This window comes from Paroedura picta, chromosome 12 (genome assembly GCF_049243985.1).
Source record: "Paroedura picta isolate Pp20150507F chromosome 12, Ppicta_v3.0, whole genome shotgun sequence".
NCBI lineage: Eukaryota > Metazoa > Chordata > Lepidosauria > Squamata > Gekkonidae > Paroedura > Paroedura picta.
The window spans coordinates 4,223,906-4,250,331 of record NC_135380.1 but is presented as its reverse complement, the minus strand read 5'-3'; the positions used below and the strand labels follow the sequence as shown (position 1 = coordinate 4,250,331).

Here is a 26,426-nt window from a genome sequence, read left to right as displayed (position 1 = left end):
ACTCATCGCAAGCGATAGGGATCAGCACAGATGGGGAAACTCCAGCCCTGAGAGACAGGGAGGGAGGGAGACAAGGACTTGTCCCAGTAGACGGGGCGGCTCGGTGGCGGTGGAAGGAGACAGCTTTTGGACTGGGCTGGCCGACAGCCCAGCCGCCCCCAAGCCTTGATGCTCCAAAAGGAGGGCCCTTTGTCCCTTTGCACACACCCCACTTGGCTTTCTCCCTGTCATCACTTGGGGCTTTTGTATCAGACCTCACTAACCACGTCATTCATGTGCCAATGGAGGTTCTCGGCAAAACATTGACACATGCGCAAGAGGCTCTGTTGGGCCTGCCATGCTCCGGCATTCTTCCGCCAGCATTTAGCAGCCAGACACTTCCCGGAAGCCGACCCGCAAACAGGATGGCTGCCCCCTTGTCCCTTGCCCCCAGCGCTGGCATTCACAGCTCAACTGCTCCTGTACGGAGAGATTCCATCCAGCTGTCGTGGGTAACAGCCCTTCTCCACGAATGAGTCTCAGCCTTTTTCAAAGCCACCTGTGCTCTGAGCCATCCCTGCAGACACATTAATGTGCACAAAGCTGCCTTATGCCAAATCAGTCCATCAGAGTCAGTATTGTCCACTCAAAATGCCGAGTGCTCTCTGGCGTCTCAGGCCTTTCCCATTCCTCACGACCTCGTTTTAACTGGAGATGCTGGGGATTGAACCTGAGGCCTTCTGGTGGCCAAGCAGAAGCTCTTCCACTGAGCCACGGCCCCACCCCGCCTCTTGCATTCTGGAAGATCGGGATGCATTGTACAAAGGGAAACTTTCTTGAGCCAGCCCTGCAACTCTTTCCAAATCCAAGAGGCTGTCTGGGTTAGCCAAAGCTCTTGATTCAGGCAGGCAGGTGGGCCATGAATTTCCAGGGAAAGGCCCTTGGTCAAGGCATACAGTCAAAGCAGGGTGACGGGGAGGGGAGAGGTTTAAGGGGGGGGGAGCAAGCAGGACAGGGTGGGGAAGCAGGTTACGGCTGGTGCTCAGTCTAAGAGGGAGCTGTCAGGAGCGGTATGCAAATTATGCAAAGCAGGTCATCTGCATGAACTTTATGCAAATCTGCCCTGACCCTTCTTTGCTGAAATCTGAGAAGTGGCTCTCTTCCCCCCCCCCCCACTCCAATTACACTGGGCTGCCCTGGGCTGCCCTCCTCCAGGCACCTCCATCAAAGTTTGGTAAAGCTCCTTAAAAGAGCCTCAGGAAATCCAAAGCAGAAGAGACCAAGGTCGGTATTCTCCAATGGCCTGAGAAACGCCTTTGCTAGACGTCTGCAGCCGAAGCAGCAACCCCGGAGCTCCATTCTGCTGCACAGCAATCGGTGGCTGGCAAAATCGCAGCCTACGCATGCACAGTCTGAGTCCAATTGGTCCCCTGGACACCGGCAAGGCTTTGTTCCAGGTGCGAGCTTTTGCGTGCATGCGCACGTCTTCAGACAACAAAATGGAAATCGCTGGACTACATAGATAAGGAGAGGCTAAATTAGCGGTAAATCAGTCAACGGCATCATGAAAATATCCAACGAACGTGCAAGCCAATTTGAGAGCCTTGCTAGAATATCGGGCGGAGTGAATAAGGTTCTCATGCCTCAGCCCTTCGGTTCAGCTCCAGTTCCAAAAACATAATAGAGGGAATAAAAACGTCCAGATTAGCGATGAACGGCAGGTGCATTTCCAGGTGCAGAGCAGCGTAATTTAAAAGACCTGTTACATGCCCGGAGTTACGATCTTGCTCACTATTGCACGTGTGCCAGAAAGAAACCACATGCAGAGCGATCACTTGGGGTCTGTTCACACATTCAGTTGCGCATTCCAAGGCAGGCCCTTCAAGGGATGCTGTGTGAGCCATGGACGCATGGAAGCTGGATATGTACACAGGCTCCAACGCACTGGAAGAGCACCGAGTTCGATGCGGAATAGAAGTGCTGACTTGTCCTACGACATGTTCACACCTGTGAGGGATTGCTGATCACTGCGGCCATTCATTGGTGGATTACACAGAGGGAGTCGATACGATCTCAGGAGGGGGCATCCATGAACCATGCAAGGGTTTAGGGCAGGGGTAGTCAAACTGTGGCCCTCAGATGTCCATGGACTACAATTCCCAGGATTGTAACATTGGTAAAGTGGGACACCATTGACGGGGGGGGGGGGGAGGTTCTGGATTAAAAATTTGCTCTATATGGAGCAACAAACATTTTCATAGAGCACATAGAACAGAAAAATAGTATTGTAATATAATTAATATTTAATATCAATAATTAATATAATTGTAATATATATATATATATATATATATATATATATATATATATATATATATATATATATATATATATATATATATATATATATATATATATATATATATATATAAATTTCAACATAAGTACAATTGGCCAGGTGCCCCCAGGTGTCCCTCCAAAAGTGGGACAATTGGGTCACCTTAGGCTAGGACCTCATGCTTCCTCCAGGCGCCCTTGTTCAGTTCCGTGCTGGTGCCTGCCGGCTTTTCCATCGGCTGGATATGGAATCCTTCCCTCCCCGTTAAAAGGGGACCTTCTGGAGCTGCTGCCTGAGGGGCCCAAGGGCCACTTGTACACGGAAGGGCTCAAGACACCAACTAACCGAATGCGCCGCAGGGCCAGGTGCCTGACAAGCTCCATCCGGGTCCTGCAGCCTGGTGGCTTTTGCCCGCGAGGGCCAGTCGCCGTCATACGGTGGACCGAATAGCAAGGTGCACTGCGCCCCCTAGTGGCCCTTCGTGGAGTCTCCCTCGTGTGCACAAAACGAAACGGCAGCCCCAGCAGGTGTATGGCAAACTGTGCGGAGGGGGGGGGGGCTCTCAAGGCAAGAGTCGGTCAGAGGTGGTTGGCCATTGCTTGCCTCTTTGTCACGACCCTGGATTTCCTTGCAGGTCTCCCATCCAAATACTATCCAGGGATGACACAGATCAGGCTAGCGTGGGCTATTCCGGTGAAATGGACTCTAACTTTCAGGGGGGGGGGAGCATGTCTCTTTTTAATTTTAGTTTTAGTATTTCCAGCTTCTGGTCCTGTCCTACATTTGCTTTCTGTCTCTTTATATACACTCTGCCCCCCCCCCCCACTTCTTCCTCTGTTCTATTTTCTGAAATCACACATTTATTCATTTACACCATTTGGCATTCACACAGGTATGCTGCTCCTGTACGGAGAGGTTCCCTTGAGCTACCATGGCTAGCGGCTGTTCTCTGTGAACCAAGCGGCTTGATGCTGAATCACACCTGCTGATCCTTCAAGGTCCGTTCTCCTCATGTGCAGCACCATTATCCTCCTCGCTCATACAACAACCCTGTGAGGTAGGCAGTAGGTAAGGGGTGAGACGTTGTGTGCTGTGCACATTTCTAAACACATCGCTCAGGCAGCAGCGGCCATCGTAGCTCAAGGATCTTCACCGTGGGACTGAAGAGAAGTCGTGGCCTCAGCCATTTTGTGGCCAGCTCCACCCCTTGTGGCAGCCATTTTGTAGTGCCCATTTTGCGGCTGGGCCCACCCTGTGTCACATTCCAACGTTGCCTGCAGGCTGGAAAAGGCCAGGGATTCCTGATGCAGAGCTCTGGGAAGCTGTGACTCAGTGGGAGAAGAACTACTGTGCGAACAGAAAGTCTCGGGTTCAGTTCCTGGCATCTGCAGCGAAAGGGTCTGAAGCAGCAGGTGTTTTTTTGCCTGCAACTGAGTCAGAGCAGACAGTCTGTGCGCTCGATAGACCAACGGCCTGACTCACTCTGAGGCGGCTTCTTGTGAGTAATTCCCCCCCCCCCCAGATTGTACCCATTTGGCGTTTTCCCGGCACTGTTTTGTGGCTCCAATCTCTTGCCCTGGGCTAAGACAGAGCCCACGCACCCAAAACCCCCTCCAGCATTTGGCAGAACAGGACAGGTACGCTTGCTCACACTGTACGGAGAAGGAAGTCCCAGGAGGCAGCGTCAGCCCCGAGCAGTTTCGGCACAGCCTGGGTGCTTCTACTGGCAACGCACGGCTGAGATTTACGGCTCTGCGCATTCTGGTTTGGAAGGAAAAGCACCGTCGTGGTCTGAGCCTCTCCGTTGTAATTACCAAACATTAACAGTGCCAGAATCTACTTAAAAAAACAAAACACCTGTACACCTTTGCAGGGTCCAGCTTCAAAAGATAACCGAACACCACCACATAGACACGCACAGATAGTGACAGGTACGTCAGCCCAGATTTTAGGTGGGCAACTTGCACATTCCAGCTACCTACACACACAAGGGGAAAAGAGCCGGAGAAACCGGCAAGAAAACGGACATTGTGGGGGAAATACGGTCCACTGCTTCCCCCTTGTGGACCCAGCACATGAGTGACATTTATCAAGAGTGGGGGAACAGATCCGGGGCCTCCGTTTTTGCACTAGAAGGCAACATGGGCAAACAACAGTGGGACGTACAGAATCCAAGACTAATCCAAAAAAGGAAAACAGGGAAAAGCAAGCTCTGCTGATAAAAATCCAGATAACAAAAATAGCAAAATACCTATATTAAAATGCCCCAGGCTCGACTTGAAATGACTAACGCTGATGATTGAGCCAATGGGATGAAATTAATGCAAAAGAAATTCTATCTAAACATAAGTTTAGGAAGAAGTTCCTGACAGTTAGAGTGGTTTCTTGTTTTAGGTTCTTGTTTATAGGACGTATTCCTCCAGCAGGAATGTTGGCCCATGGTAAAGTCTGTCATTCAGACCCCTCAGGTTGTTAATTCTACATGTGCACACTAGAGAATAAACATTTTATTTTTGTTTTATCTGTTGTAGCTCGACCCTTTTGACACACATGGGAAGATTTATTTCCTCTTTTGTGCTTTTCCATTCCTTGGCTCCATCGCCCACCCAAAGGAAGACTGCAACCAAGAAATCAGGAGGAGATTTGAAGGACAGCCACAAAGGAGGGTAAGGATGCATCTGTTGTCGAGATAATTCATGTGGTGGATTTGGTCTCCGTGGGTGTGCCGGGATGTGCAAGTTGGACAGTGCAGAAAGTTGACAGGACAAAAGTGGATTCATTGCAATGCGGTGCCAGAGAAAGGTTTTACAAGAGACTGTGGACCACCAAAAAAGGTAAACCAGCGGGTTCTCCATTGAATCCAGCCTGAACTCTCTCTAGGAGCTTATTACATTACTGATTGTACATGGCATGTGTGTTATATAGCCAGGAGGTCACTATAAATGTTTAACACATTTAAAAAAATCTATAAACATTAATTAACTCCCAACCATCCAGGGCTGTCAAGAAACCCCAGGGTTTCATGAAACCCTTGTTGACAAAGCCTGACGTAAGCACACAAATTGTGTAGCTGTCACTTGATGTGTATTGGCTTTATAATAAAAAATGGGTTGTGGCTTTCTTGGGAGAACATCTGTTTTGCATACAGAAGGTCCCGGGTTCAATCCCTGGCATTTCCAGTTAAAAACATCAGGGAGCTGACCCGGAGGGACTGATTCAGTATGAGGTCATTTCCTGTGGCCCGGTTAATTCCAGAAATTCTTTGCAGTCTAATCTTGCTTGCTTGCGCCAAGAATGAAAAATAGTTGACTGCGCCAATAAAGATGGAGACGAGGAAGCAAAGGCTGTTTTCTGCTCGGAAATGCAATGGCCAGCGGTTATTTAGCTCTCGCGTTAAATTGGAATCCCCATGTCCCTTGGAAGGCAAAGAGAGCAGGCAAAGGGGACATTATTAGAAGTGGAGAGTAATTTCACGTGACCCCGCCTGGTACAGCCAAATAGCTAGGGAGAGGGTGATCTTCTCAGCTTGTTCTGTACCCCACTTTTACTCCACACTTTTCCAAAGGAGCTCTGGCAGCATGAATGATTTCTCACCCCCATTTTATCCTCAAATCGACCCTGTAAGGTAGACAGAGAGCTTCGTGGTTAAGTAGGAATTTGAACCTACCTGATTCCCCTCCAATTCTCTAGCCCAGGGGTAGTCAACCGGAGGTCCTCCAGATGTTCATGGACTACAATTCCCACGAGCCCCTGCCAGCGTTTGCTGGCAGGGGCTCATGGGAATTGTAGTCCATGAACATCTGGAGGACCTCCGGTTGACTACCCCTGGGCTAGCCACTTCTTATTCATGTTGAGAAATTTACAGGGCCCCAATAAGAATAGCATCACGTGTGAAAACTCATGGGTACAAACAGAGAAAGGAGACACCCAGGAGAGGATGCATTTTTTAAAAAATCAATTTATTCATCTTACACGTGATAAATAATCTTTCTTTTTCAAAAATAGCTTTCCATTCAAGTTTTTAATCCGTTTCACTTCATATGGCAATTAAAAACCAACCAACCTACCTTCCAAAAGCCCCTCCTTCTCCTTGGAGAGAAATGTACAAAAATAGTTTTTGGACAAAAAAAATTAAGAATACAATTATTTTTTTGAAATGCAATGCCGGCTGTATTGACATCTCTGTCACCTGGAATGTCCAGAGTAATATGTGATAAGGCACTTTTTTTTGTGGGGGGGGGGGGAGGATGAAAAGAGCAGAGTTGTCACAAGAGGGCCATGGTCCAAGGTGTTTGGCCTCATTGCTCCTGGAGGGCCAACAGCTGGCCCTCAGCCAACCCTCTGCAACATGGACAAGGGGGTGGACCACGCATGGACCAGGGACAAGGCATGGACCAAGCTGGTAACAGGGCAGGCAAAGCCATCCCCTGCCACAGCGCTATTGGCTGGGGGCTGATCAAACTGCTGCAGAAGAATCAGACCCCCCCCCCCCACTCCAGTGCCTATGGTGGATACCTGGATGGGCCCACCCTGAGCCCTTGGTTCTGGGTCTTCGAGGCAATTCGCAAAACCAGCAGCTGGCTTCTTCTCTGCAGCCAAACCCTGAAGCCTTTCAAGGCAGAGCAACGGGTAGGAACCAGACAGGCAAAGCTTTCCCCATTGCGGTATGCTGGGAAAGGCCCCACCGGCTGGATTTTGGCCTGCCCAAAGACACAAAGTGCAGCAGGATTTTAAAAAGGCACTGATGACCCCTGCAAATATATATATATATATATATATATATATATATTTTGCTACACCTCCTAAAATTTCAGTTGGCTTTTTGCTCTCTTTCTGTCTAGCAGAAAGAGCATTTTGTCAGAAATGCTGGAAGGTCCCAGGTTCGATTCTCTGATGCTCAGCGGGATGACGGAAAGAACCAGCAGCAATAGGCAGTGACGGCTTTGAAAAGCATCTTGGTTAAGTGTCGCTTCTCTGATCTGATGAAAGGGTGGACTATGAGCCTTGTGGCTCGATTAACGCAGAACCGCCAAGGCCACCCCTTCCCCCGTTTTATAGACTGAGATTGCGGAGACAGAAGAGCAGGGAAAGTTTTCCCCACCGAAGGCAAGAGACCATTTTGGCACATGGGTGATGAGTCCAAAGAGCGAGAGCTTGTCGGCCTCTTGGCAAGCCCTGTACATGTGGGGCCTCTCCCCTCAACCGCTTGGCATGTAGAAGGTCCCCTCAGCATCTTCTGTTCAAAGACCTCATGCAGGAGACGGTGGAAAGGGCTTTTTTCAGCCGGAGGCCCTGGAGCAGGGGTAGACAAACTGCGGCCCTCCAGTTGTCCATGGACTACAATTCCCAGGAGCCCCTGCCAGCAAACGCAGCTCTGGAGTTGCAGCGCAATTCAGGATCCTGCCACCTTGCTTTTTCACCTTTGCTTCCACTCCAGTTGTGTCACATGACGATGACTCGTCTCACGTTGGCTCCCTGTCTCCCTCTAGAGGCTGATTCCAGTAGCGACCTGAGGGTCTCCAATGTCCTCCAAAGGCTGAGCATCCAGTCTCCCAAGTGGCCGAAAGGCACAGAGAGGGTTGTACTGGAGGAAATTTGTTACCCTACAACATGGCCTCCAGCTTTGGTGGCCTCTCTCTGGTAGGCGTGCTACAAAAGGCTTGCCATCTGCTTTCTCTACAAAAAGCAGCAGCAGCGTCTGGCGACTTTTAATGTTTGGTAGCCCAGAAACTCAAAAGTCAAGAACAGTTGATGCCCAGAAGGTTTGGGGCTGGCTCAGGGACCTTCAAGGATTCCTGTGCAGTTCAAGTGCATACATTTCACACTTCTTTCTTGGTTTCTGAGCCAACGGCACACTCTGTGAGCCCTCAGGAGGCACAGCGTAGGGCACCAAGAAGCCAGGCTCATTTGCACCAAGCCTTCATGAAAATGAGAACCCCGGGTCTTCCCCACCCCTTTTCCTCCTGTCCGGGCAGCCATCTTGCTTGTGCAATCCAGAGATATGTGGAGGCACCAGAGAAGTGCACCAAAATGGCCACCCAGGCCCCCTGCTAAGTGGTCTCTTCATCCCACAGGCAAAGCTGCTTCTGTGGCACGTAGTAGTCAAAGGTGTAGCCCTTTTGGCAGCTGCGGATGCCGCACTTGTACGAGGAGACTTTCCCGGCGGCGTCACGGCTCTTGCAGTACTTGAGCATGCAAGGGTACCACTCGATGCTCAACGAGTAGCTGCAAATGCAGGCCTTCCAGCGGTCTGAGCAGAGGCGGCAGCGCTGCAAGTCGGGCAGGTCGGCCGACTGGGGCAGGACCTCAAACATGGAGCCATCCACTCCTGCAAGAAGGAAAAGGCAGAAAGGGAAAATCACTACCATCCTCATTTCTCCGGCTGCGTTTGGCTCCCCTCCCCACTCTGGGCTTCCCCAATCAAGTACAGAACACTTTCTGTTTCAGTTGGGGGTGGGGTGGGGGGACAGAGGAAGACCCGAGTTCAAATCAAGCTGAATTCAGCAGGATCCACAACGGAAAACACAAAGTAAGTGCAGAATCAGCCCATGTTTATCTCCTCCAAATTGTCCTGCTCCTTTCCTTCTGTTGCCATAACCCTTCACCCACCATTTTTGTTGGCTTTTCTCCCTCCCTCCCACAAACTTTGAGCATGGTATAGGGATGCTACATCCCCCAGTGCGGGAATCCCTGCTTCCAGCTTCCCTGGAGAAAAAGCTTTAAAATGGCTGTCAAGCTGATGATGTGATGTCACTTCCAGAAAAAAAACAAAAACAAAACAGAAGTGATGTCATACCTCTGTGGTAAGACCACAGAGCACTGGGTGATTCCTAGAGAAGAATCAGGTCACTTCTTGGGGAAATCATGGAGTTATCTATGATTTCTAGAGACGATGAATGGGAAAAGTTGAGAATGACATCATGCTGTTGCTGCTGAATTTCCTGACCACGTCTCCCAGTAGTTGCTAGGCCTGAACTGGAAGCCCTAGCATGTTACCAGTCTTCTACATACTAAGAACGTGACAAGCCAAGTTGGAAGAATAGTAGGAGACACATTTGCAAAACAAAATCAGAATCCAATGGCACCTTCAAGATCAACAAAGATTTATTCAAGGCGGGAGCTTATTCAAGCTCCCGCCTTGAATAAATCTCTGTTGGTCTTAAAGGTGCCATTGGACTCTGATTTTTGTTGCACTACTTCAGACCAACTTGAATCTACATTTGCAAAAGAACAGGAGGGAGCAGGAACATGCAGACTTGAGCAATGGGATTGACAGCTGGAATCCACGAGCGACTATGCCGACAGAGTCGGCACCCTGACCTTTTTCCAGCCAGAACCTCACGTCCTCTTCTCGAGTGTAAATGGCTTCCTTGGCCTCTGAGCAGACGTTGTGGATGTGTGAGCTCAGCTGAGCCCCTTTGCTGAAGTTGACGGCCACGTCCATGCTCAGATGCTCGAGGGCACGCACCTCCTCTGCCTGCCGCACCGTCCGGGGGTTTTTCTGCCAGGGGAAAATGCACAGAAAGAGCTAAGTGTCTGGGAGGCTTTCATGGTGCCGGGATGGTTTCCAGTCGTTTACTGATAATGCAAGTGAGTCAAAAAGTGACTCCTAAGTCAGCTAAATAAATAAACAAACAGGTATGGCCTGCTCTTGGACCCCTCCCCCACAAATAATGGTTGGAAGTTGACTTAATTAATTAATTATATTTAATCTCCCGCTGTATGGGGTTTTAATATTATCTCCTCTTTGTTTTCATGCCAGCCTCCTTGATTTTCCCAAATGAACAACGGTTCATCCTTCCTCTGGATAGCACACTACCCAATGATGTAAGGATCCAAGGACGAATTATCATAGAATCCTAGAATCATAGAGTTGGAAGGGGCCATACAGGCCATCTAGTCCAACCCCCCGCTCTACGCAGGATCAGCCCTAAGCATCCTAAAGCATCCAAATTAAAAAGCGTGTGAGTGATTGGCTAAAGAGGAAGCTGTCATTCAAATGCATGGACTTAAGCAAATAAGCAGCACATAACAAACATTGCATTGGCTGATTAAGCCAGTGAGGGCCTTTCCTTCCCAACTGCATATTAATTTTAAAGTGTTCCTCAGCAAATACAAATTGGGCTTCTTGCCACTCAATGGCATTCTGCAGCCCCCACGCTAACAGGGGCTTGAACCTGTCCCATACAAGCAGAGGCAACCTCAAGGAAACCGCCTCACCTGTCGCAGTTTGGCCATGGACTCGCTAGGGATAATCTCATTGCGGTGCAGGCGGGTGAGAAAGCAGAGGGCTTGGAATTGGCTCTGCCCTCTCTCCAGTTCCCCAAGGATCAGGGCCCGGAAGATTTTCACCTCCTAAGAGAAAGGAAGAAAAGGAGAGTCACACCAGGGTCTCTGGCTTAGTTCTGTTGCAAAGCGTCAGATGGGGAAGCCCATCCGCTACGCTCTTTGCTCAGAAGCTTTGCCGGCACAGTGAACGGAAGCGCTGCATCTGTTGCACCTCTGCCTGATGTACAACGCTTCAAATGCTGGCACCTAGGGGAAGAAAAAACTCAAAAAGAGGGGCCTGAATTCTACCTCCTGCACCTGCCATTTTGCACACTTGAAAACAGCCCAGGGAGACCCTATTTGACCCCCCCCCCCAACTTACATGCTCAAATGACCCCACACAAGCTTCCTCAACAAGGGTGGCTCTTCCACTGAGCCAGCAGCCTCTCCCCGACTGGGGGAAGAACACATCCTGGGAAGAGAAAGCTGCCGGAACTGGCTACTCTTTCCTAGAAAGCTAGAAAGTCGCTGGCTGCAAATGCTGAAATCACATTGCCATGACGAGGCCTCAGCCAAGGATTCCATCCTGCCCCCGCTGTTATCCCTCTGCGGCCGCCAAAGTACCGCTGACACTTGGCTCATCTGTGTTGACCCACCCCTCTCTTGGGGATGACCTTGGAGGCAGTCTGCACATTCTGTAGCTGACTCACCGTCTGCCCCTCCCACGGGTCACAGGACAGAGGAAACAACTGGACAGCTGTCAGGGCAGCTGCAAACTGCACCCTGAGGGGCAGGATTGAACTGGACACAGGAATCCAGCTGGAACAGAACCAGGCAAGTGGGGAAACCGAGGGCGACAGAGCATGCGCATGGGTATACCCAGATCCTTTCACAAGCCTGCAGCTATCTTCGAGGCATCGGGCTGAAGCACAGCATGCCCTGTAGCTACCATTGCCATCTTTCCCATGGGATTGCTCCACCCATCATGTTTCCAGACCTCATGTGCTGCAAGGAGAAGCCTGGACATGTGCAGACCATGTCTCAAGGAGTCTCGGAAACAAGAAGGCCAAAGGAGGCTGTGTATGTACAGTGTGTACAAGGACACCTCTTTAGACAATAGCATCCACATTCCTGGCATGGAGCAGAGATTCAAAAGCTAACAGGCAGGTCTATACCTGCAAGGAGCCTACCGTCAAGATGTTGACAGTGAGGAAGAGAAGGGTGAAAACAAGGGGGAAGGAAGGGAAGAATGCAAGAAAATGCACTTTGGCTGGGGCTGCAGGGGGTGTCTGTGTGTGTGTATGTGGGGGTGGGAGATGACCCAAGGCGTTAAACCAAAACATTTGACACCATTCAGCCTGCAAAAGCAACATGCTCAGCTATGGCCAGCCAGATCTGCGGGGCTTTTAACAGAGCGGACCAGCACAAAACGGTTCTTCAAACTCACTGCTGCATTGAGCTTATTGTCAGCAGGATCCTATTTCATGCCATGTTTGTAGCCGTGGATCAGGTGCCGTGAAAGACCCCTTGCCTGAGACCCCTGCTGCCGGTCTGAGTAGACAAGACAGACCTTGATGGACCAAAGATCGGACTCAGGAGAAGGCAGTTTTGCGTGTTCCCATCCCATACATAGGTTATTTGAACATCCAACGCTCTGCCAGCTCTTTTCCTGCTTGTCCCTCCCATATTTAAGTAATGGGAAACTATGGTTATCTCTATGCTTGTACATAGAACTGCACGTGTGCTTCAGAATCTGAGTCTCAGAGCCGTAAACAAGCTCACATGCAGAAGGGGAAGGCCTTTTCAGTTGTTTGCGCCAGACACTGTGCACTCAAAGATGTACTGCCCCTCCACATGGAGGTTTCATTGCTAGGACTGCTCTCCATCAAGGCTGCAATTGGCCTTCTGTGCTAGATGGGGTTCCTACCAGAAGCCGGGCAGAAAGCCCCAACCTGCAGGCCCTGCAGAATTGGACTAGTTCCGGCAGGGCCCAAACATCTTCTGGGAGCTTGTTCCACCAGGTGGGGACCAGGACAGAAAATGTCCTGGCCCTGGTTGAGGCCAGGTGTACTTTCTTGGGACAGGGACCACCTGCTGGTTAGTATTAGTAGAGTGAAGCACTCTTCTGGGGGTGTAGATGCAGAGGTGGTCTCTCAGATGGAGCTCTGGGTTCTAATCCTCTCTTTGCCATGCAGTTCACTAGGCGGACTCCGGCCAGGGGCTCTACCCTACCAGGCGGGGTCGCTGTGAGGCTACAACGAGGATGGAAGCAGCCTGCATGTCAAGCGGAGTTCAACAGGGGAAAAGTCTTTGGCAAAGACTCAGAGCCACTCAGACAACCTGAGCCTCTGAGCCGTAAAACTGCCTGCTCAGCTCCATCAGGAAGCCTCCCTTTTATGACGGCCCCCGTCCCCTGCCAAAGCCAGGACTTTATCTAAACGAGCTGCCAGCCGCTGGGTGTGTTGATTCGGAGGTGGGGGCCCGGGGCCTGCCGCTCAAAGGTCTCACGCAGAGGGGCAGGGTCACATGGTTGCAAAACCTCGGAGAGCAACCCCCACCCCACCCCAATTGGAGCGAAAGACCCCTTCTTCCACCCGGAGCATTCACCCCACTGCGGCAAATCTTGGCTTATTTCAGGGGGGAGGTCCTAATGATAATGATAAGGGGGAAGAGGATGGGGCACCATCTCACAGTAGCCCTTCACCGAGCTTTCACGGCCAGAGATGCTTAGGGCTGATCCTGCGTAGAGCAGGGGGTTGGACTAGATGGCCAGTATGGCCCCTTCCAACTCTATGATTCTATGAGACGTACAGAGGGGGCTGGCCCTTGACTGCCTCTGCAGAGCAACCCTGGGATTCCTTGGGGGTCTCCCACCCCAGGCACTGACCATGCCCCCTGTTAAATCCATGGCTCAGGGACCAAGACACTGGGAATTCATTTCGGCTCTTTACTGACCCCACCTCTAAGGTACAAGAGACTGAAACAGAATGGAATCCCCCCCCCCAAAAAAAAGCACAAACATATATACAACAGAGCACAATGGTAGATTTCCATCGGTATGTGCTATTGCTCAACTTCACTTTGAACTGACTGGATCTGGCAGCCGGGATCCAGCCGTGCGCTGGCCAATCGTGGCAGCAGGATTACGATCCTGCCTCGGACCTCCGGTTCAGGTGCTCAGCAGGTCTCCTTATTCAATGCCTGGCTTCTGAGATCTGGCTAGTCTGGGCTTCTCGGCTGTGATGACGTCTTTACCAGAAACTTATATTGCTTTTATGGTTGTGAATCTGCCAAGGAAGCAAAGGGGCTGGAAGGAGACTGCATAACCCCAGCTGAACTCCCCAGAGCTTGGAAGCTTAGTGGAGTCAGCCATGGCCATGATTTGGATGGGAGACCAGCAAGTCGGTCAAGAGTTGCCACACAGAGGCAGGTGATGGCCAAACGCCTCTGCTTTGCATAGCAGGCCGTGCGGGTGAGGGGGCCCCAAGTTGGCTGTGGCTCTTTCTGAAAAAGGAGTAGATGTTGGTTTTTATACTCCACTTTTCACTGCCCGAAGAAGTCTCAAGGCTTACAATCGCCTTCTCTCCCTTTCCCCACAGCAGACACCCTGTGAGAGAGCTCAGTCAGAACTGATTTGAAAGAACAGCTCTAAGAGGACCGGGACTAGCCCAAGGTCACTCAGTTTGCAGCATGTGGAGCCGGAGTGGAGAAGCAAATCTGGCTCTCCAGAAAGGAGATGCCAGCGGCACATTTAAAAATCTGTCATAAGGAGGGGGGGAAAAACCTTGTTTCTCCTTGCATCCCCACTTCCTGCATTTCCTTCCAGCAAAAGCCAGGTGACTCAGGTCTGACTCAGCGGACAAAGGCCACTGGGGGTGCCCAAAGATTCCCATGAAATTTCCCCCACATGGCGACAAGTTTCGGCATGACATCAGTGCTTCTGCAGAAGTTCTGTCCGGCCTTGGCTCAGAGGCGCTCCAGTTTAAGGCTCCACAAAGGCTCTGGGACATCCGGCTCTGGACAGGGACAAAAGCTCAGATCCCAACTAACGTTTCAGAAAGGGCGACAGATTCAGCACCGTTAAGCCAAACGGAGCACTGAAATGGCCTGCAGCCACAGCAAGGAGGTGGACGCGCCCCGCAGGCAGCCCAAAATGGCAGCAAGAGATCTGTTTTGCTCACACCTCTCAGTGGCCAGCCTAAAATGACCATAGGCCGAACTCCGAAACTGGACAGAGGTCCCTGAAACATTCGGGGAAGCCTCTCCCGTGAACCTTGGTCTGAGAGGCATGAACCGGAGCATTTTGGAGGGGAAATTTGGTTTGTGCTCCTCCCTAGTCATTAATTCATAGAATCGCTATAAGTCAGCCGGGATCTGGTGCCACTACATACCCAAAGGATCCTCTTTTACCACTCAAAGGGTCCTCTTTGACCTCAGAGCCACCCCAGTGTGCTGACCTAGGGTCATCCTACCGTATGTATCAAAAGCCATCCTGTACTTTTGGTCCAGCTAAAACATCTAAGGCAAGAGCTTGCAGGGGCAAGGAAAACAGGCAAGGAACGCTAAGGAAGAGACGTAGGCAGAGTAATACACATCTCCTTGGAACACCACCAAGAGGTGTTCCATAAAAGGAGCAAAATCCTACAAGCAGGCTTCTAACATTTACTTCATTGCCCACAGTCAGAAAAGGAATAACCCCCCAACACGGATCTCTCTCTGCAATCTGCATCTCAGCCCCTTCTTCATGGCACTCTCTACATAGCGACGAGGACCAGATGCAAGCAAAAAACTCAAAGCATTAAGGCAGGGGTAGTCAAACTGTGGCCCTCCAGATGTCCATGGACTACAATTCCCAGGAGCCCCTGCCAGCATTTGCTGGCAGGGGCTCCTGGGAATTGTAGTCCATGGACATCTGGAGGGCCACAGTTTGACTACCCCTGCATTAAGGTTTACAAGTGTGAGGGAGTAGGGACAGCCCTAGAGATCGGGCATCTCCCCTCTCCCCATGACTCCCCATTTTCCAAGCTTCTAGGTCGCTGTGACCTCCCCCCCCCCCCAGCTTTTCCACCCATCAAACCTCTTCCGTGCTTGCTTTAAAAAAGTGATTAATTAAAATGTGCCATGCTTCCGGCTTGCATTGCTGCACCACAGGAAAATAAAAGCCGGACTCTGCCCTCGTTTGCCCTCGAGACCAGCCGGCAGGAAATGTACATTCTTTAACAGTGCCATAAATTTGCTAATGTTTAATGCAAGTGAGCTATTTCTAGAGCAAAGCCAATGGGCAGCTGAGTAAGCATAGAACTTGTAGTTAGGGTTTGCAGCCCTGTGCTGGCAGTCCCCAAGACCATTTTGGGGGCGGAACATCAAACAGTCTACTCTAGGAATTTCTCCACTTTCTATGGCCTTTACCATGGAGTCTGGGAGAATTCCTAGAATGTCACAGATGCCATTATACCACTTCTAGGCCCTCTTCAGGAGGTAATGACACAACGTCTGTATCATCATGCCTACTCTTTCTTCCGGTGTTGGGAGTGAAGCACAGAAGTAGAAGGCTGCTACTTGCAGTACCTGTCCAGGTAACGGGGGGGGGGGGGGGCGGAGTCCAGTCAGGCTTTAAATGGGTCACCTCTGGTTTGTAGAGACAGCCGGAGAACCAATTGCTATGGGTTTTCCCAACTCTGCCCTATGATACACTGAGAAAAAAGCTCTGGAGATCTGATCCAGATTAGCCCATGAAGGGGTTGGGACCAGTAAGGCATTCCAGATAATTATTTCCTATGGGAACTTGCCTTCCCTTCATTTCCCTGGTAGTGCATTCATATACCTTCCGGAGTTTCCATGGCTTTTCTTCAATCTTTCCCAAACCTGTTTTCTGTGAAGTTTATGGAAAGATTGCCGCAAAGCCCGGACGTCTGGTACATCCATGGGAAAGGTCAGAATTTTCCAACCCTCCTGCAGCTATTTCCTCTGCACCGACCACCTCCTGAGCTGTGATCATCCCCTGCCAATTCAGAAATCCTGCTTTGTTTAAACAGACAGCGGGTATCCATTTAGCATAGCCATCTGTGTACTACTTTCTCTGAATTTCTTACTTTCACTTAACAAAATCTGCAGACTCTTGGGGTGGAGATATAAGCCTTTCTTCTTATATCTCCACAATGAAAAGGACCAGAGACTCGGGTGCAGACAAAACTTTCCCCCTTATACCTCTGCAGTGAAAATAGCCAGAGAATTACTCCCTACCCCACTCCAAAAAAAAAGCAAACTGGGAATTCACAGAAAATTATAGACTGTTACAGTGTTATGGCACTAAAAAAAAAAGTACTGTAAAGCCCAGCTGATTTGGGAGGGTTCTGGTGGTCCGCCGGAGCTGAAAAACCAGCCAGGTGGAAACCACTGTGCTGAATTGGCAAAACCAATGAACCTATCCTAGCTGCTCGCAGTGTAACAGCATCGCAGGATACAGAGAGGATGTCCAAATCAGAAGCTCACAGAGAAACAACAATATTGAGAGACTTAAAAGTGCTTCAAGCACTGCAGAGCACAGAGCGCATTTGCTGGCAGGTGCTCATGGGAATTGTAGTCCATGGACATCTGGAGGACCACAGGTTGACTACCCCTGCTCTAGGGCAGAAACACAGGCAGGAAAGAGGTGTTGATTCTGGCTCTGGGCACACCACCAAGAGGTGCTTCAGGGCCTGTAACTGGTCAAGCACCGATGACTCTTGGACCCACCTTGGTCCGCAGCCCATGAGCTACCCCCACCGCTTCAGGTTTCATTTCTCCTCCTGCGGGATGAGAAAAGAGGGGGCCAACACAATGTAAACAGAGGGCAGGAACAGCGGGTGGCACAAATTCTTTCGGTTTCCCTTCTTGAAAGCTGAGCCGGGCAGCTCAGAGCGCTGCTCCGAAAACAGGCCAATGTCACTCATGATCCACTCAAGATTCACACGGATCTGCGAACACAAAGGCAGATTCACACAACTCCACATTCCCTGTGGAATTCCATACTGAATTCCACCCTGGGAGGACAGGGGCTAGCAGAAGGTCATAACTTCCAGTACGTGGGAGGGGGAAGATGAAATCTTCCTAATCTTAGACATTGTTGCCATCTTCCGGTTGAAAAATTCCTGGAGATTGGGGGGGGGGGGGTGTGCATGGACCTCAGCTGAGTATATTGATAAATTAGGGAGTCCCCCAAACACTCTTAGAATGAACATGGGAGGGACTAGATGGGGCACTTGCCCAGTTATGGGGTTTCTGATAGACAGCACATTAAAAGGCATCCTGTTAAACTGACAAAGGGAACTCCCTATCCCCCCCCCCAATTTTTTTTAAAGAAGACCAGAACTTGAGGGCATTCAGTGAGGCTGATGGGCAGCAGATACAGGACATACAAAGGGAAATACTTCTTTACACAACAAGGGAATAAAACGTGGAGTTCATTTCAGGAATAACTGGCTTTAGAAGGGGATTTGGTAGTTCAGGGAGGATAAGCCAATAGTCACGGTGACTGAGGGGAACCTCCACATTCAGGGGCACTCTTCCTCTGTATCCCAGAGTCAGGGGACAACATCAGGGGAAGGCCTCAGCCTCCCTGTCCTCTTCATTGGACACCCAGAGAAACTGGATGGCAACTGTATGAGACAGGAGGCTGGGCGAGATGGACCTTCACTGGTCTGATCCAGCAGGGCTCTTTTCCTATATCCTGCAGGTGAAGGGATAACTCCCCATCAGATACAGCCAGATAGAGCCCCAAGGCCAATGGGCAGATTCTAATCTGGGAATACCAGATAACCACCATTGCCTCTAAACCAGGGGTAGTCAACCTGTGGTCCTCCAGATGTTCATGGACTACAATTCCCAAGAGCCCCTGCCAGCGTTTGCAGGGGCAGGGGCTCATGGGAATTGTAGTCCATGAACATCTGGAGGACCACAGGTTAACTACCCCTGCTCTAAACTAGAACCCAGGCAGCAAAAGCAGCCGCCTGTATTCGGATCTCCCCAGCTAACCCATCTTCCGGCTACCTTCCTGAGATCCTCTCTTGCCAGTTCTTTACAGCCTTCAGCTCTCTGCCGATTCCTGGGCTCTTCTCATTGGTGCTGAAGCTGCCATATCAAAAGCAGCATGAAAGAGACTTCTGCAGCCATCACTCCCCCGCCCCATTGAGAAAGGAAGGAGGGGGGAAGATGGAAAGAACACACATCTGGAAATGCAATTATTCACTTCAACCATCTCCTGATCCAGCTTCCCAAGAATTCCCCACCCCCACCCCAAGAGAAGGAATTTCGGACTGCAGCATCTTCTTACAAAGGTCCCACTCTGCCAGAGAAGCATATCCAAGCGAATTAACACAGCCCAAGTGCTCACTCACATCTGGGGATTGGAGGGCCTGCAGCTTTAAGCCCTTGCATTGAAAAGAACATGGCTGCAGTCCAGAGAATCACACACAGAGTCCCACATGCTCTGCAGCACTGTGTGCTTTTCATAAACCGAAGTACCCCACCCCGGGATCCAGATCAAACAGCTTGCAAAACTTGGAGGGGGAGGGGGCTTCAAAAGCTGGTCGATATATGGAAAAAAGGGAGGGGGTGAGTGCAAAAATAATTCCATATGTGAGATTAAGGATAGAGCTAAAAGCTCTGGATTCTGGCCACCTCATTTCTGGGTGTCCCACCTGGTCTCCTCTGCTCCTTGCTGGAGTCCTCAGGGGCCACATGTGCACTTTAGCACATGCAGCCAGAGCGTATATTCGAGATCTCGCATAACTAAAGCCATATTAACGGCTTAGGAACCTCAGAAGTACTTTGCGCAATTAGAACTGTGGCATCCCACCCTTTCAGACCTGGGGCCCACTGAGCTGCAAGCACACCACAGGAAACCATGCGTCCATCAGAGACCCATGACTTTTTCACATGTCGTGAATAATGCACATTCAACACATTTTGCAACTGGGTTTTACAGTTAGACACAGCAAAAGCTACTTGCCAACACTTGCCAAAGTGCATTGAAAGGGGCCAGGAAATGCTGAGCACGCCCGACATGAGGTTCTACCAGATCAGACCACCGGACCATCTGTCTCATTGGACTGGCAGCATTCTCCGGCGGTTCTTTTATATTGCCTTCTGCCTGGTTATTTTAGCTAGACAAGCACCAGGAGATCCCTGGTTTCTCTGCAGCAGGTCCTTCCAGGAGTTCAAACCTTGCTAGCTGTCTTGGGGCTTCCGGCCTAGCAGCAGAAGCTCTGCAGTCTACCTGCTGGTACCGATCCGTGCGTTAAAGATTATGACGTTAGACTACAGTTCAACTTAGTCGGGGTGCAAAGGCACAATGCTAAAGGCCATCAATCTGCAAGGAGAAACGGTGGCTCAGAGATAAACTATCCCCTTGGCAAGCAGAAGGTCCCAAGTTCAAGCCCCAGCATCTCCAGTTAAAGGATCCGGCAGTGGGTGATGTGAAAGACCTTTGCCCAAAACCCTGGAGAGCTAGATGAACGTCCTGGATGGACCACAGGCCTGATTCAGAAGAAAGTTTTGCCCTCTGTGCCTTTTGTGCCTGAAAGTTTTGCCCTCTGTGCCTGATTCAGAAGAAACTTTTGCCCTCTGTGCCTTTTTGTTTGCTAAACTTCCACCAGCCAAGGAGTAATTCATTCTGCCTCATCTATTTGCAAACGGCACCAGTCCTGACCGGACAGCGTGGAACTTTGCCCGAGTCCCTCCCGGCCCCCAGTGCACCAACCCCCAACGTCTCCTGCCATTGTCAGTCCTTGCCACCTGCATAAGAGACTGCCACCCTTGAGGACTCCAGGCTTGGCCAGGAGAAAGTGGTGGCATGGATGTTTGCTTGCAGGAATTCTACCGGTGCCCTCTGCCCCACAGGGAGGTGCTACCTGAGATAAGAATTCCCAGAGAAAGTCCAGCATGCTGCAAAACAAAGGATCGTTGTCTTCCAGGAGCAAAACGTTGGCCGTTCAGGGTCTCTCTACCAACTTCTCTCCCATGAAGCCTCTCTCCACATGTTCTGGAACCTTTGCACCCTGCAGAGGGCCTGTGCCATGTGGGGAGGGGCGATCGGGCCTGGGGGGTCTTCATGTTCAACCACATATGCAGAGAAAGTCTAGGATGCCCCCCTCCCATTCTCCTGCAGCTGTGCATTGCTAAGCGGGCCCACAGCAAGATGCTGGGGGTGTTGAAACAGAATCGGATGCGTTCACCAGTCGGTAGCCCTGACCTAAGGGACGCAAGCTGAACGGCCGCAATTTGTTTAGCACAACATCCAACTTGTGCAGTGGGTGTCCCCTGGAATACAGGCAATTCTGTCTTGGAGGTGGACCCCCGTCCCTCCCCCCCCCATCCTCACAGCCTTCCCTGGCATAGAGCGGTTGCAGAGGTAGACTTGGGGGATTTGCTCGCTGGACATAATACGGAGTCCCCACTAGCCTCTCCCCTCCCCCACATCCTCGTGGGGGAAGGGGGCACATGTGCGCATGTGGGGAGTCTGTTTGCAGCAAAGCCGAGCATGATGCGCCACCCCCCTCCTCCAGCCTCCGGGGAGGGAGAAGGGGAGGGGGCTTCCCACGTCTCGCCAAGGGGGGAGGAGGATGAAGCAATTCCACCCAGCCCTCCACAAACCCACTGATCATCTTGCTAGGGGCCCCCCTCCCCCCTTCTCATTCCAGAAACCAGAGTCCCAGAGTCTCTGCGCATGCTGACCAACCGGGCTCCCTCCCTTCCCTTCCCCGCCCCTCCCTCCCTCCCTCCCACCCACCCTGCTGGCCCCTCTCTCTCCCCCATGAGAAGATATCAGCGTCCAGAGTTCCCAGGCCAGGGCTCTTTGATCAGCTCCATCCCAGTGGATAATGTAGGCCACGCAAAACACACCAGGGATTAATCCCAGCCAGGGCTACAGGCAGCAGCCGGTTCAGAAGGGGGGATTGGCAGCCCCCTCCCCCCTCCCCATCACAACCAGGGACAATGCCCTGTAAAACAACCCCCCCCACACACACACACACACATATTGCCTCATGCTGTATCAAAACCCCTGGGCCACCAGGGTCTACCTGGCAGCAGCTGTCCAGGGTCCCAGGCAGAGGTCTTTCCTATCACTTACCACCTGAGTGTTTTACCTGGAGAAGCTGAGGTTTGAACCTGGGACCGTCTGCATGCCAAGCAGAGGTCTGCCATTGGGCCGCAGCCTCTCCGCTTTGGCACTATGAGCTTAAGAAGGTTCAGAAGTGTGCACACCTGTGCCAGGCAAATCCTAGCCAGGTGCTGCCTTTTGCAAGAGGGCTCATGTCAAAGGCCTCTGGAGAACCTCAAGAGATTGTCACTGACCCTTCGCATACAGAGGGCCACTTGACCCTTGCATGCCCAGCAACTGACCACTTACCCCTTCACACCAAGGGCACCTCTGGCCCAGCACCTTGTTTCCAGCAGTGGCCTGCCATATAGATCCAGATAGTGAAAACATGCCCTTATGGTCAGTGAATGGCATCGAAAGGGCCACAGCCATTGTACATGGAGGCTCTATTTCCCTCCTACGGCTAATACCAGCCATTGCTGTAATTCCATCAATTGACCTAATGCGTTTTAAGCTGACCGCCCGCGATCACCATCGGGCAGGGAATGCAAGAAGTTAAAGTCACGTGGCGTGAAAACCTCTTCCTTTGCTTTTAGTTCCTTCATTTGTCCCGGGACTTTCTTTCCAGCATCTGACCTCTGTCCCCTCTTCTTCCTTTTAGCCTCAGGACAACCCAAGCGGAGGCAATGTGTCTGGCCCCAGGTCTACGACTTCTCTGCTCCAAATCTCCAGGAATTTCCACACCGGTGTGACCTCCCCCCAAAGTTATGAAAAGAGGCGACTGAAAATTTGGGATTCAGAATCCCAGCAGCTCCCTGCTCACAATGGCACTTTTACTCAACACAATGTTGACAGTTAATACAGGTGCCCTGCTCTTTGTGACAGTTGCGCAAAAATCAATGTGCGAGCATGGGGAATCGTACAGATTGCAACATTCAAGCTCAAAGAAAACTGGCAGATTTAAACTTCTCTAATGTGTGAGGACTTTTCTGCCCTCTCATAGAATCAAGGAATAACAGAGTTGGAAGGGACCTCGTGGGGTCATCTAGTCCAACCCCCTGCACTATGCAGGACACTCACATCCCTATTGCTCACCCACTGTCACCTACCACCCCCGTGAACCTTCACAGAATCAGCCTCTCCGTCAGATGGCTCTCCAGCCTCTGCTTTAAAATCTCCAAAGATTTCCTCTCTTTCTCCCCACGCCATTCAGCTTCTATCACGGCCTGTTTCCCCCCCATCCACACAGACCCCAAACACCCACCCTTTTCTGCAAAGCTGGGCCGGCTGGCCCCTTGGCAGCCATTTCAGAACTCCCCTACAGGATTTATCCTTACAACCCCCCTGTAAAGTAGTCTAGGGCAGGGGTGGTCAAACTGCGGCCCTCCAGATGTCCATGGACTACAATTCCCAGAAGCCCCTGCCAGCATTTGCTGGCAGGGGCTTCTGGGAATTGTAGTCCATGGACATCTGGAGGGCCGCAGTTTGACCACCCCGGGTCTAGGGGGACAGCGATTGGCAAGCCGTGAACCTGTAACCGTGACAACCTGTTTGTACAGCCAATGCGGCACGACCTATGGCCCGGAACACCCTCCGCCTCCCTAGGAGCAATTGCCACAGACCCATGATTTGGGGGTGGAGAATTTTTTAAAAGGCACTTCTGACCTGGCACTTGGTGCCTGAGAACAGCCTGAGAACACCCACTCGGAAGCAGCGGAATGATGCACCCAAGGTTCTGGACAAGTAATAAAACTAAGTACATGCCCATGGGATGGGCAACCTGACCGGCCCCGCCTGCCTTGCTCCTGTCCGATCTGGGAAGTTAAGCAGGATCAGCCCCGGTTGGTCCTTGGACGGGTTCCTCTGCACAGACAGGCAATGGCCAACCGCCCCTGTTGGCCTCTTGCCTGCAAAACCCCACCGGGTTTCCCTAAATTGGCTGTGACTGAACGGAGATCAAGGCTGTGCACATTTGAGCTGACCAAATGAAAGGTGCATCTTCTTGGGAGCAAGATCACACAGGTCTTGCCTCTTTGCTCCCCTCCAGGGGTTAATCCCCCACCCCTGAACGGGCCATCTGTCCTGGCCAGCACGGTGCTGTGGACAGACAAAGGTCTACACGAGGGGTCTGAGTCCAGTCCAGAGGTCCTCCAGAGCCTGAACTGCCTGTGGCCAGACAAGAGAAGAGGTGGAGCTTCTCCATCCCAGCAACCACGTGGGGAGAAGTGTTGTCAAGATCACTTATGAAGCCCTGGGTTCAAAACCCACTCAGTCATCAAGCTCTGGCTGTCAACCTAGCCCACCTCACAGGGCTGTCCTGAGATCCTCGAGAGGATGGCCACAGAAGCAAACCCTCTTCCTCACTACTTGATGGGGTCTCTTCCCCACCCCCGCCCTTTTCACTCATTCCCAGGCGCTCTCCCCCTAGCCTACCCGGCAGGGTCGTTGTGCTGCCCTCTCCCTCCCGGGCGCGCTCCCCCGCCGCGCACCTGCTTGAAGTCGGCCGTCAGGCTGAGGAGGGTCCCGTCGCCCTTGCGGAGCTCCAGGCTTACGCAGTCGGCGCCGCTGTCCGCCTGCAGGCTCTCCTCCGTCACCTGCCCGTCGGGCAGCCGCACTCGCACCCGCAGCTCCGACGGCGGCGGCGGCGCCCCTCCGGCCCCGCGGCCCCCCGGCCCCAGCCCCGGCCAGCAGCACAGCAGCAGCAGCGCCAGCCGGCCCAGCCCCGCCACCGCCACGCCCGCCCCGCGCATCCCCCGACGGCCCTGGGCAGCCCCCGCGCCCCACTGCGCCGCGGACTTCGACGGCGGCTGCTCTTGCTGCTCTTGCTGCTCTCTTGCTGCTGCTGCTGCTGCTGCTGCAGGCTGGCTGGCTGGCTGGCCGCCCTCCTTCGCTGGCCCCGCCGCCTGCCTCGCCTCGCCTCTCCCCTCCCCTCCTGCGCCGGCCCCCCGGCTCCCGCCCGCTCCCGGCCCGCTCCTTTGCAGGCAGGGCCCCCGTCACTTCCTCCGGCTCGCCGACACCCACGGCGCCCCGCCGGGGCCGGCCTTAAAGCGGCAGCCAGACGCCCGCGCCCTGGAAAGGAAAGGGGCCGGCCGGCCAGCCCAGCTGCGCCCCGGCCCGGCCGAAGGGCTCGCAGGCAGTCCCGCGCAGGAGGGAGGGAGGGAGGGAGGGAGGAGGGAAGGGAGGCAAAGTTGAAGAAAGTTCCGTCGCGGGACGCGCAGCCGCGTGCACGCGCGCCCCTGCCCCTGGATCGCGCGGCTGGAACCGGGTCGGACGGACGGCGCGGGCTGCGCGCACGGAGGGCGACGCCGCCAACCTGCTCGGCCTGGAAGGGGCCGCTGGACTCGAACCGCGCGCCGCTCCCATCCTGGAGCAGGGTCCGCCTTGGGCCAGCATTGGGATCCCCGCTTTGGCCGCTGCGCCCGTCATTGGCTGCGCTTTGTTTACTCTCCCCCCCTCCCTCCACCCCCTCTCCTCAGCTTGTGCCCACTACCGCCGGGTGAGGCGGGGTTGGCTGAGAGTGCCTGGCCATTGGAAACGGCTGCTCATCCCTCCAATGGCCATGCGCAGGAAGCCCCTTGGCATGGCACAGGGACTTCTTCCCCCTGGAAAGCAGGCTCAGGGACCGAAATGCAAGCCTGGGGGATGAAAATGCCCCAGTGGGTCGGGTGGCCCTTCTGGCTGTGCACCAGGGTGTCTTTCCCTCGCCTCCCTGCCCTGCTGGCGGGTGCCCCCCTGACACCAGCAGAGCTACAGGGGACTGGTTGCCAGGGGACCTCCAGGGCCTTAGCAGCAGAGGCAGTGCAAATGCCATCCCCTTAGGCAGCCAGCCTATGAAGTGATCCGTCTAGTCCAGCATCCTGTCTGGCACAGGGGCCATGGCTCAGGGGTAGGGTCTGTGCAGAAGGTCCCAGGTTCAGTCCCCGGCATCTCCACTGAAAAGGAGCAGGCAGGAGGTGATGGGAAAGACCCTGGAGAGCAGCTGCCAGCCTGAGTAGGCAATGTTGCATTTGATGGACCAAGGGAGAAGGCAGCTTCCTGTGTTCATTTACTCTGGAAGGCCGAGCACAGGCCTAGGGGCCGAGGCCTTCTCTTGATGTTTCCTCCTGACGCTGGGGTCCAGAGGTTGACTGCCTCGGACTGTGGAGGCTCTCTTTGGTGGCTAGGGCTCGTGGCCACGGATAGACCTGCCCTCCTCCCCCTGTCTTTGTCTCAGGGTATTGTTCGTGTGCCCCTGGCCATGTAAGGGAGGTAGCAACATGCCGTGCAAATTCTCCCCCCCCCCCCAGTCACGAGTGTGTTCCTGATGCATTTCAAGCGAACGGGAACACAAAACAGGAGGAGACAACAGGAGCCAGGAGGCTTTCTCTAAGCATGTCTCATTCCAGGAAGCAAACGGCATCTGGGCAAACCACAGGGGCCGGGCCTGAGCGGTGGAACTAAAGCTTCGCAGGCACGATCTCCAGTTCAGTCCTTTCCTGCTGTCTCCAGTTAAAAGGATCTCAGGCAGGGAGGGGGGAGCCTCCTGCCAGACAGTTGGAGCCCCCTTGCTCCTGGGCCCCAGGGACACATAGCTTGGTCCAGCATGAGGTGGTTCTCACATGTCCACCACCTGGAGAGGCGGGGGTCTCCAGACCAGGAACCACACATTGTCCAGAAAGCCAGCGTCAATCTTTGGAGAGCCTGTGGAAGCTCCATGGACACAGGAGAGGGAGGGAGAGGTTGAGCCGGGTTCCTTGCTGGACAGGTCAATGCCACGGGTCC

General features: G+C 52.6%; 1 protein-coding gene and 1 long non-coding RNA gene across 2 annotated transcripts; one reads left to right on the top strand and one right to left on the bottom strand.

Annotated features, from left to right (window-relative positions):
- Positions 1 to 3,212: 3,212 nt before the first annotated feature.
- On the top strand, positions 3,213 to 22,575 carry LOC143822228 (uncharacterized). Its single transcript, XR_013226095.1, has 3 exons — positions 3,213 to 3,374; positions 4,849 to 4,983; positions 22,327 to 22,575. It is a non-coding gene; the product is annotated as an uncharacterized LOC143822228 (long non-coding RNA).
- Positions 6,258 to 24,658, bottom strand: OAF (out at first homolog). Its single transcript, XM_077307155.1, has 4 exons — positions 24,155 to 24,658; positions 10,538 to 10,672; positions 9,638 to 9,818; positions 6,258 to 8,645 (listed from the first exon to the last, which is right to left on the bottom strand). The coding sequence occupies exons 1-4, from the start codon at positions 24,413 to 24,415 to the stop codon at positions 8,368 to 8,370; spliced, it is 855 nt and encodes a 284-aa protein (XP_077163270.1). The 5' UTR covers positions 24,416 to 24,658; the 3' UTR covers positions 6,258 to 8,367.
- Positions 24,659 to 26,426: the final 1,768 nt, after the last annotated feature.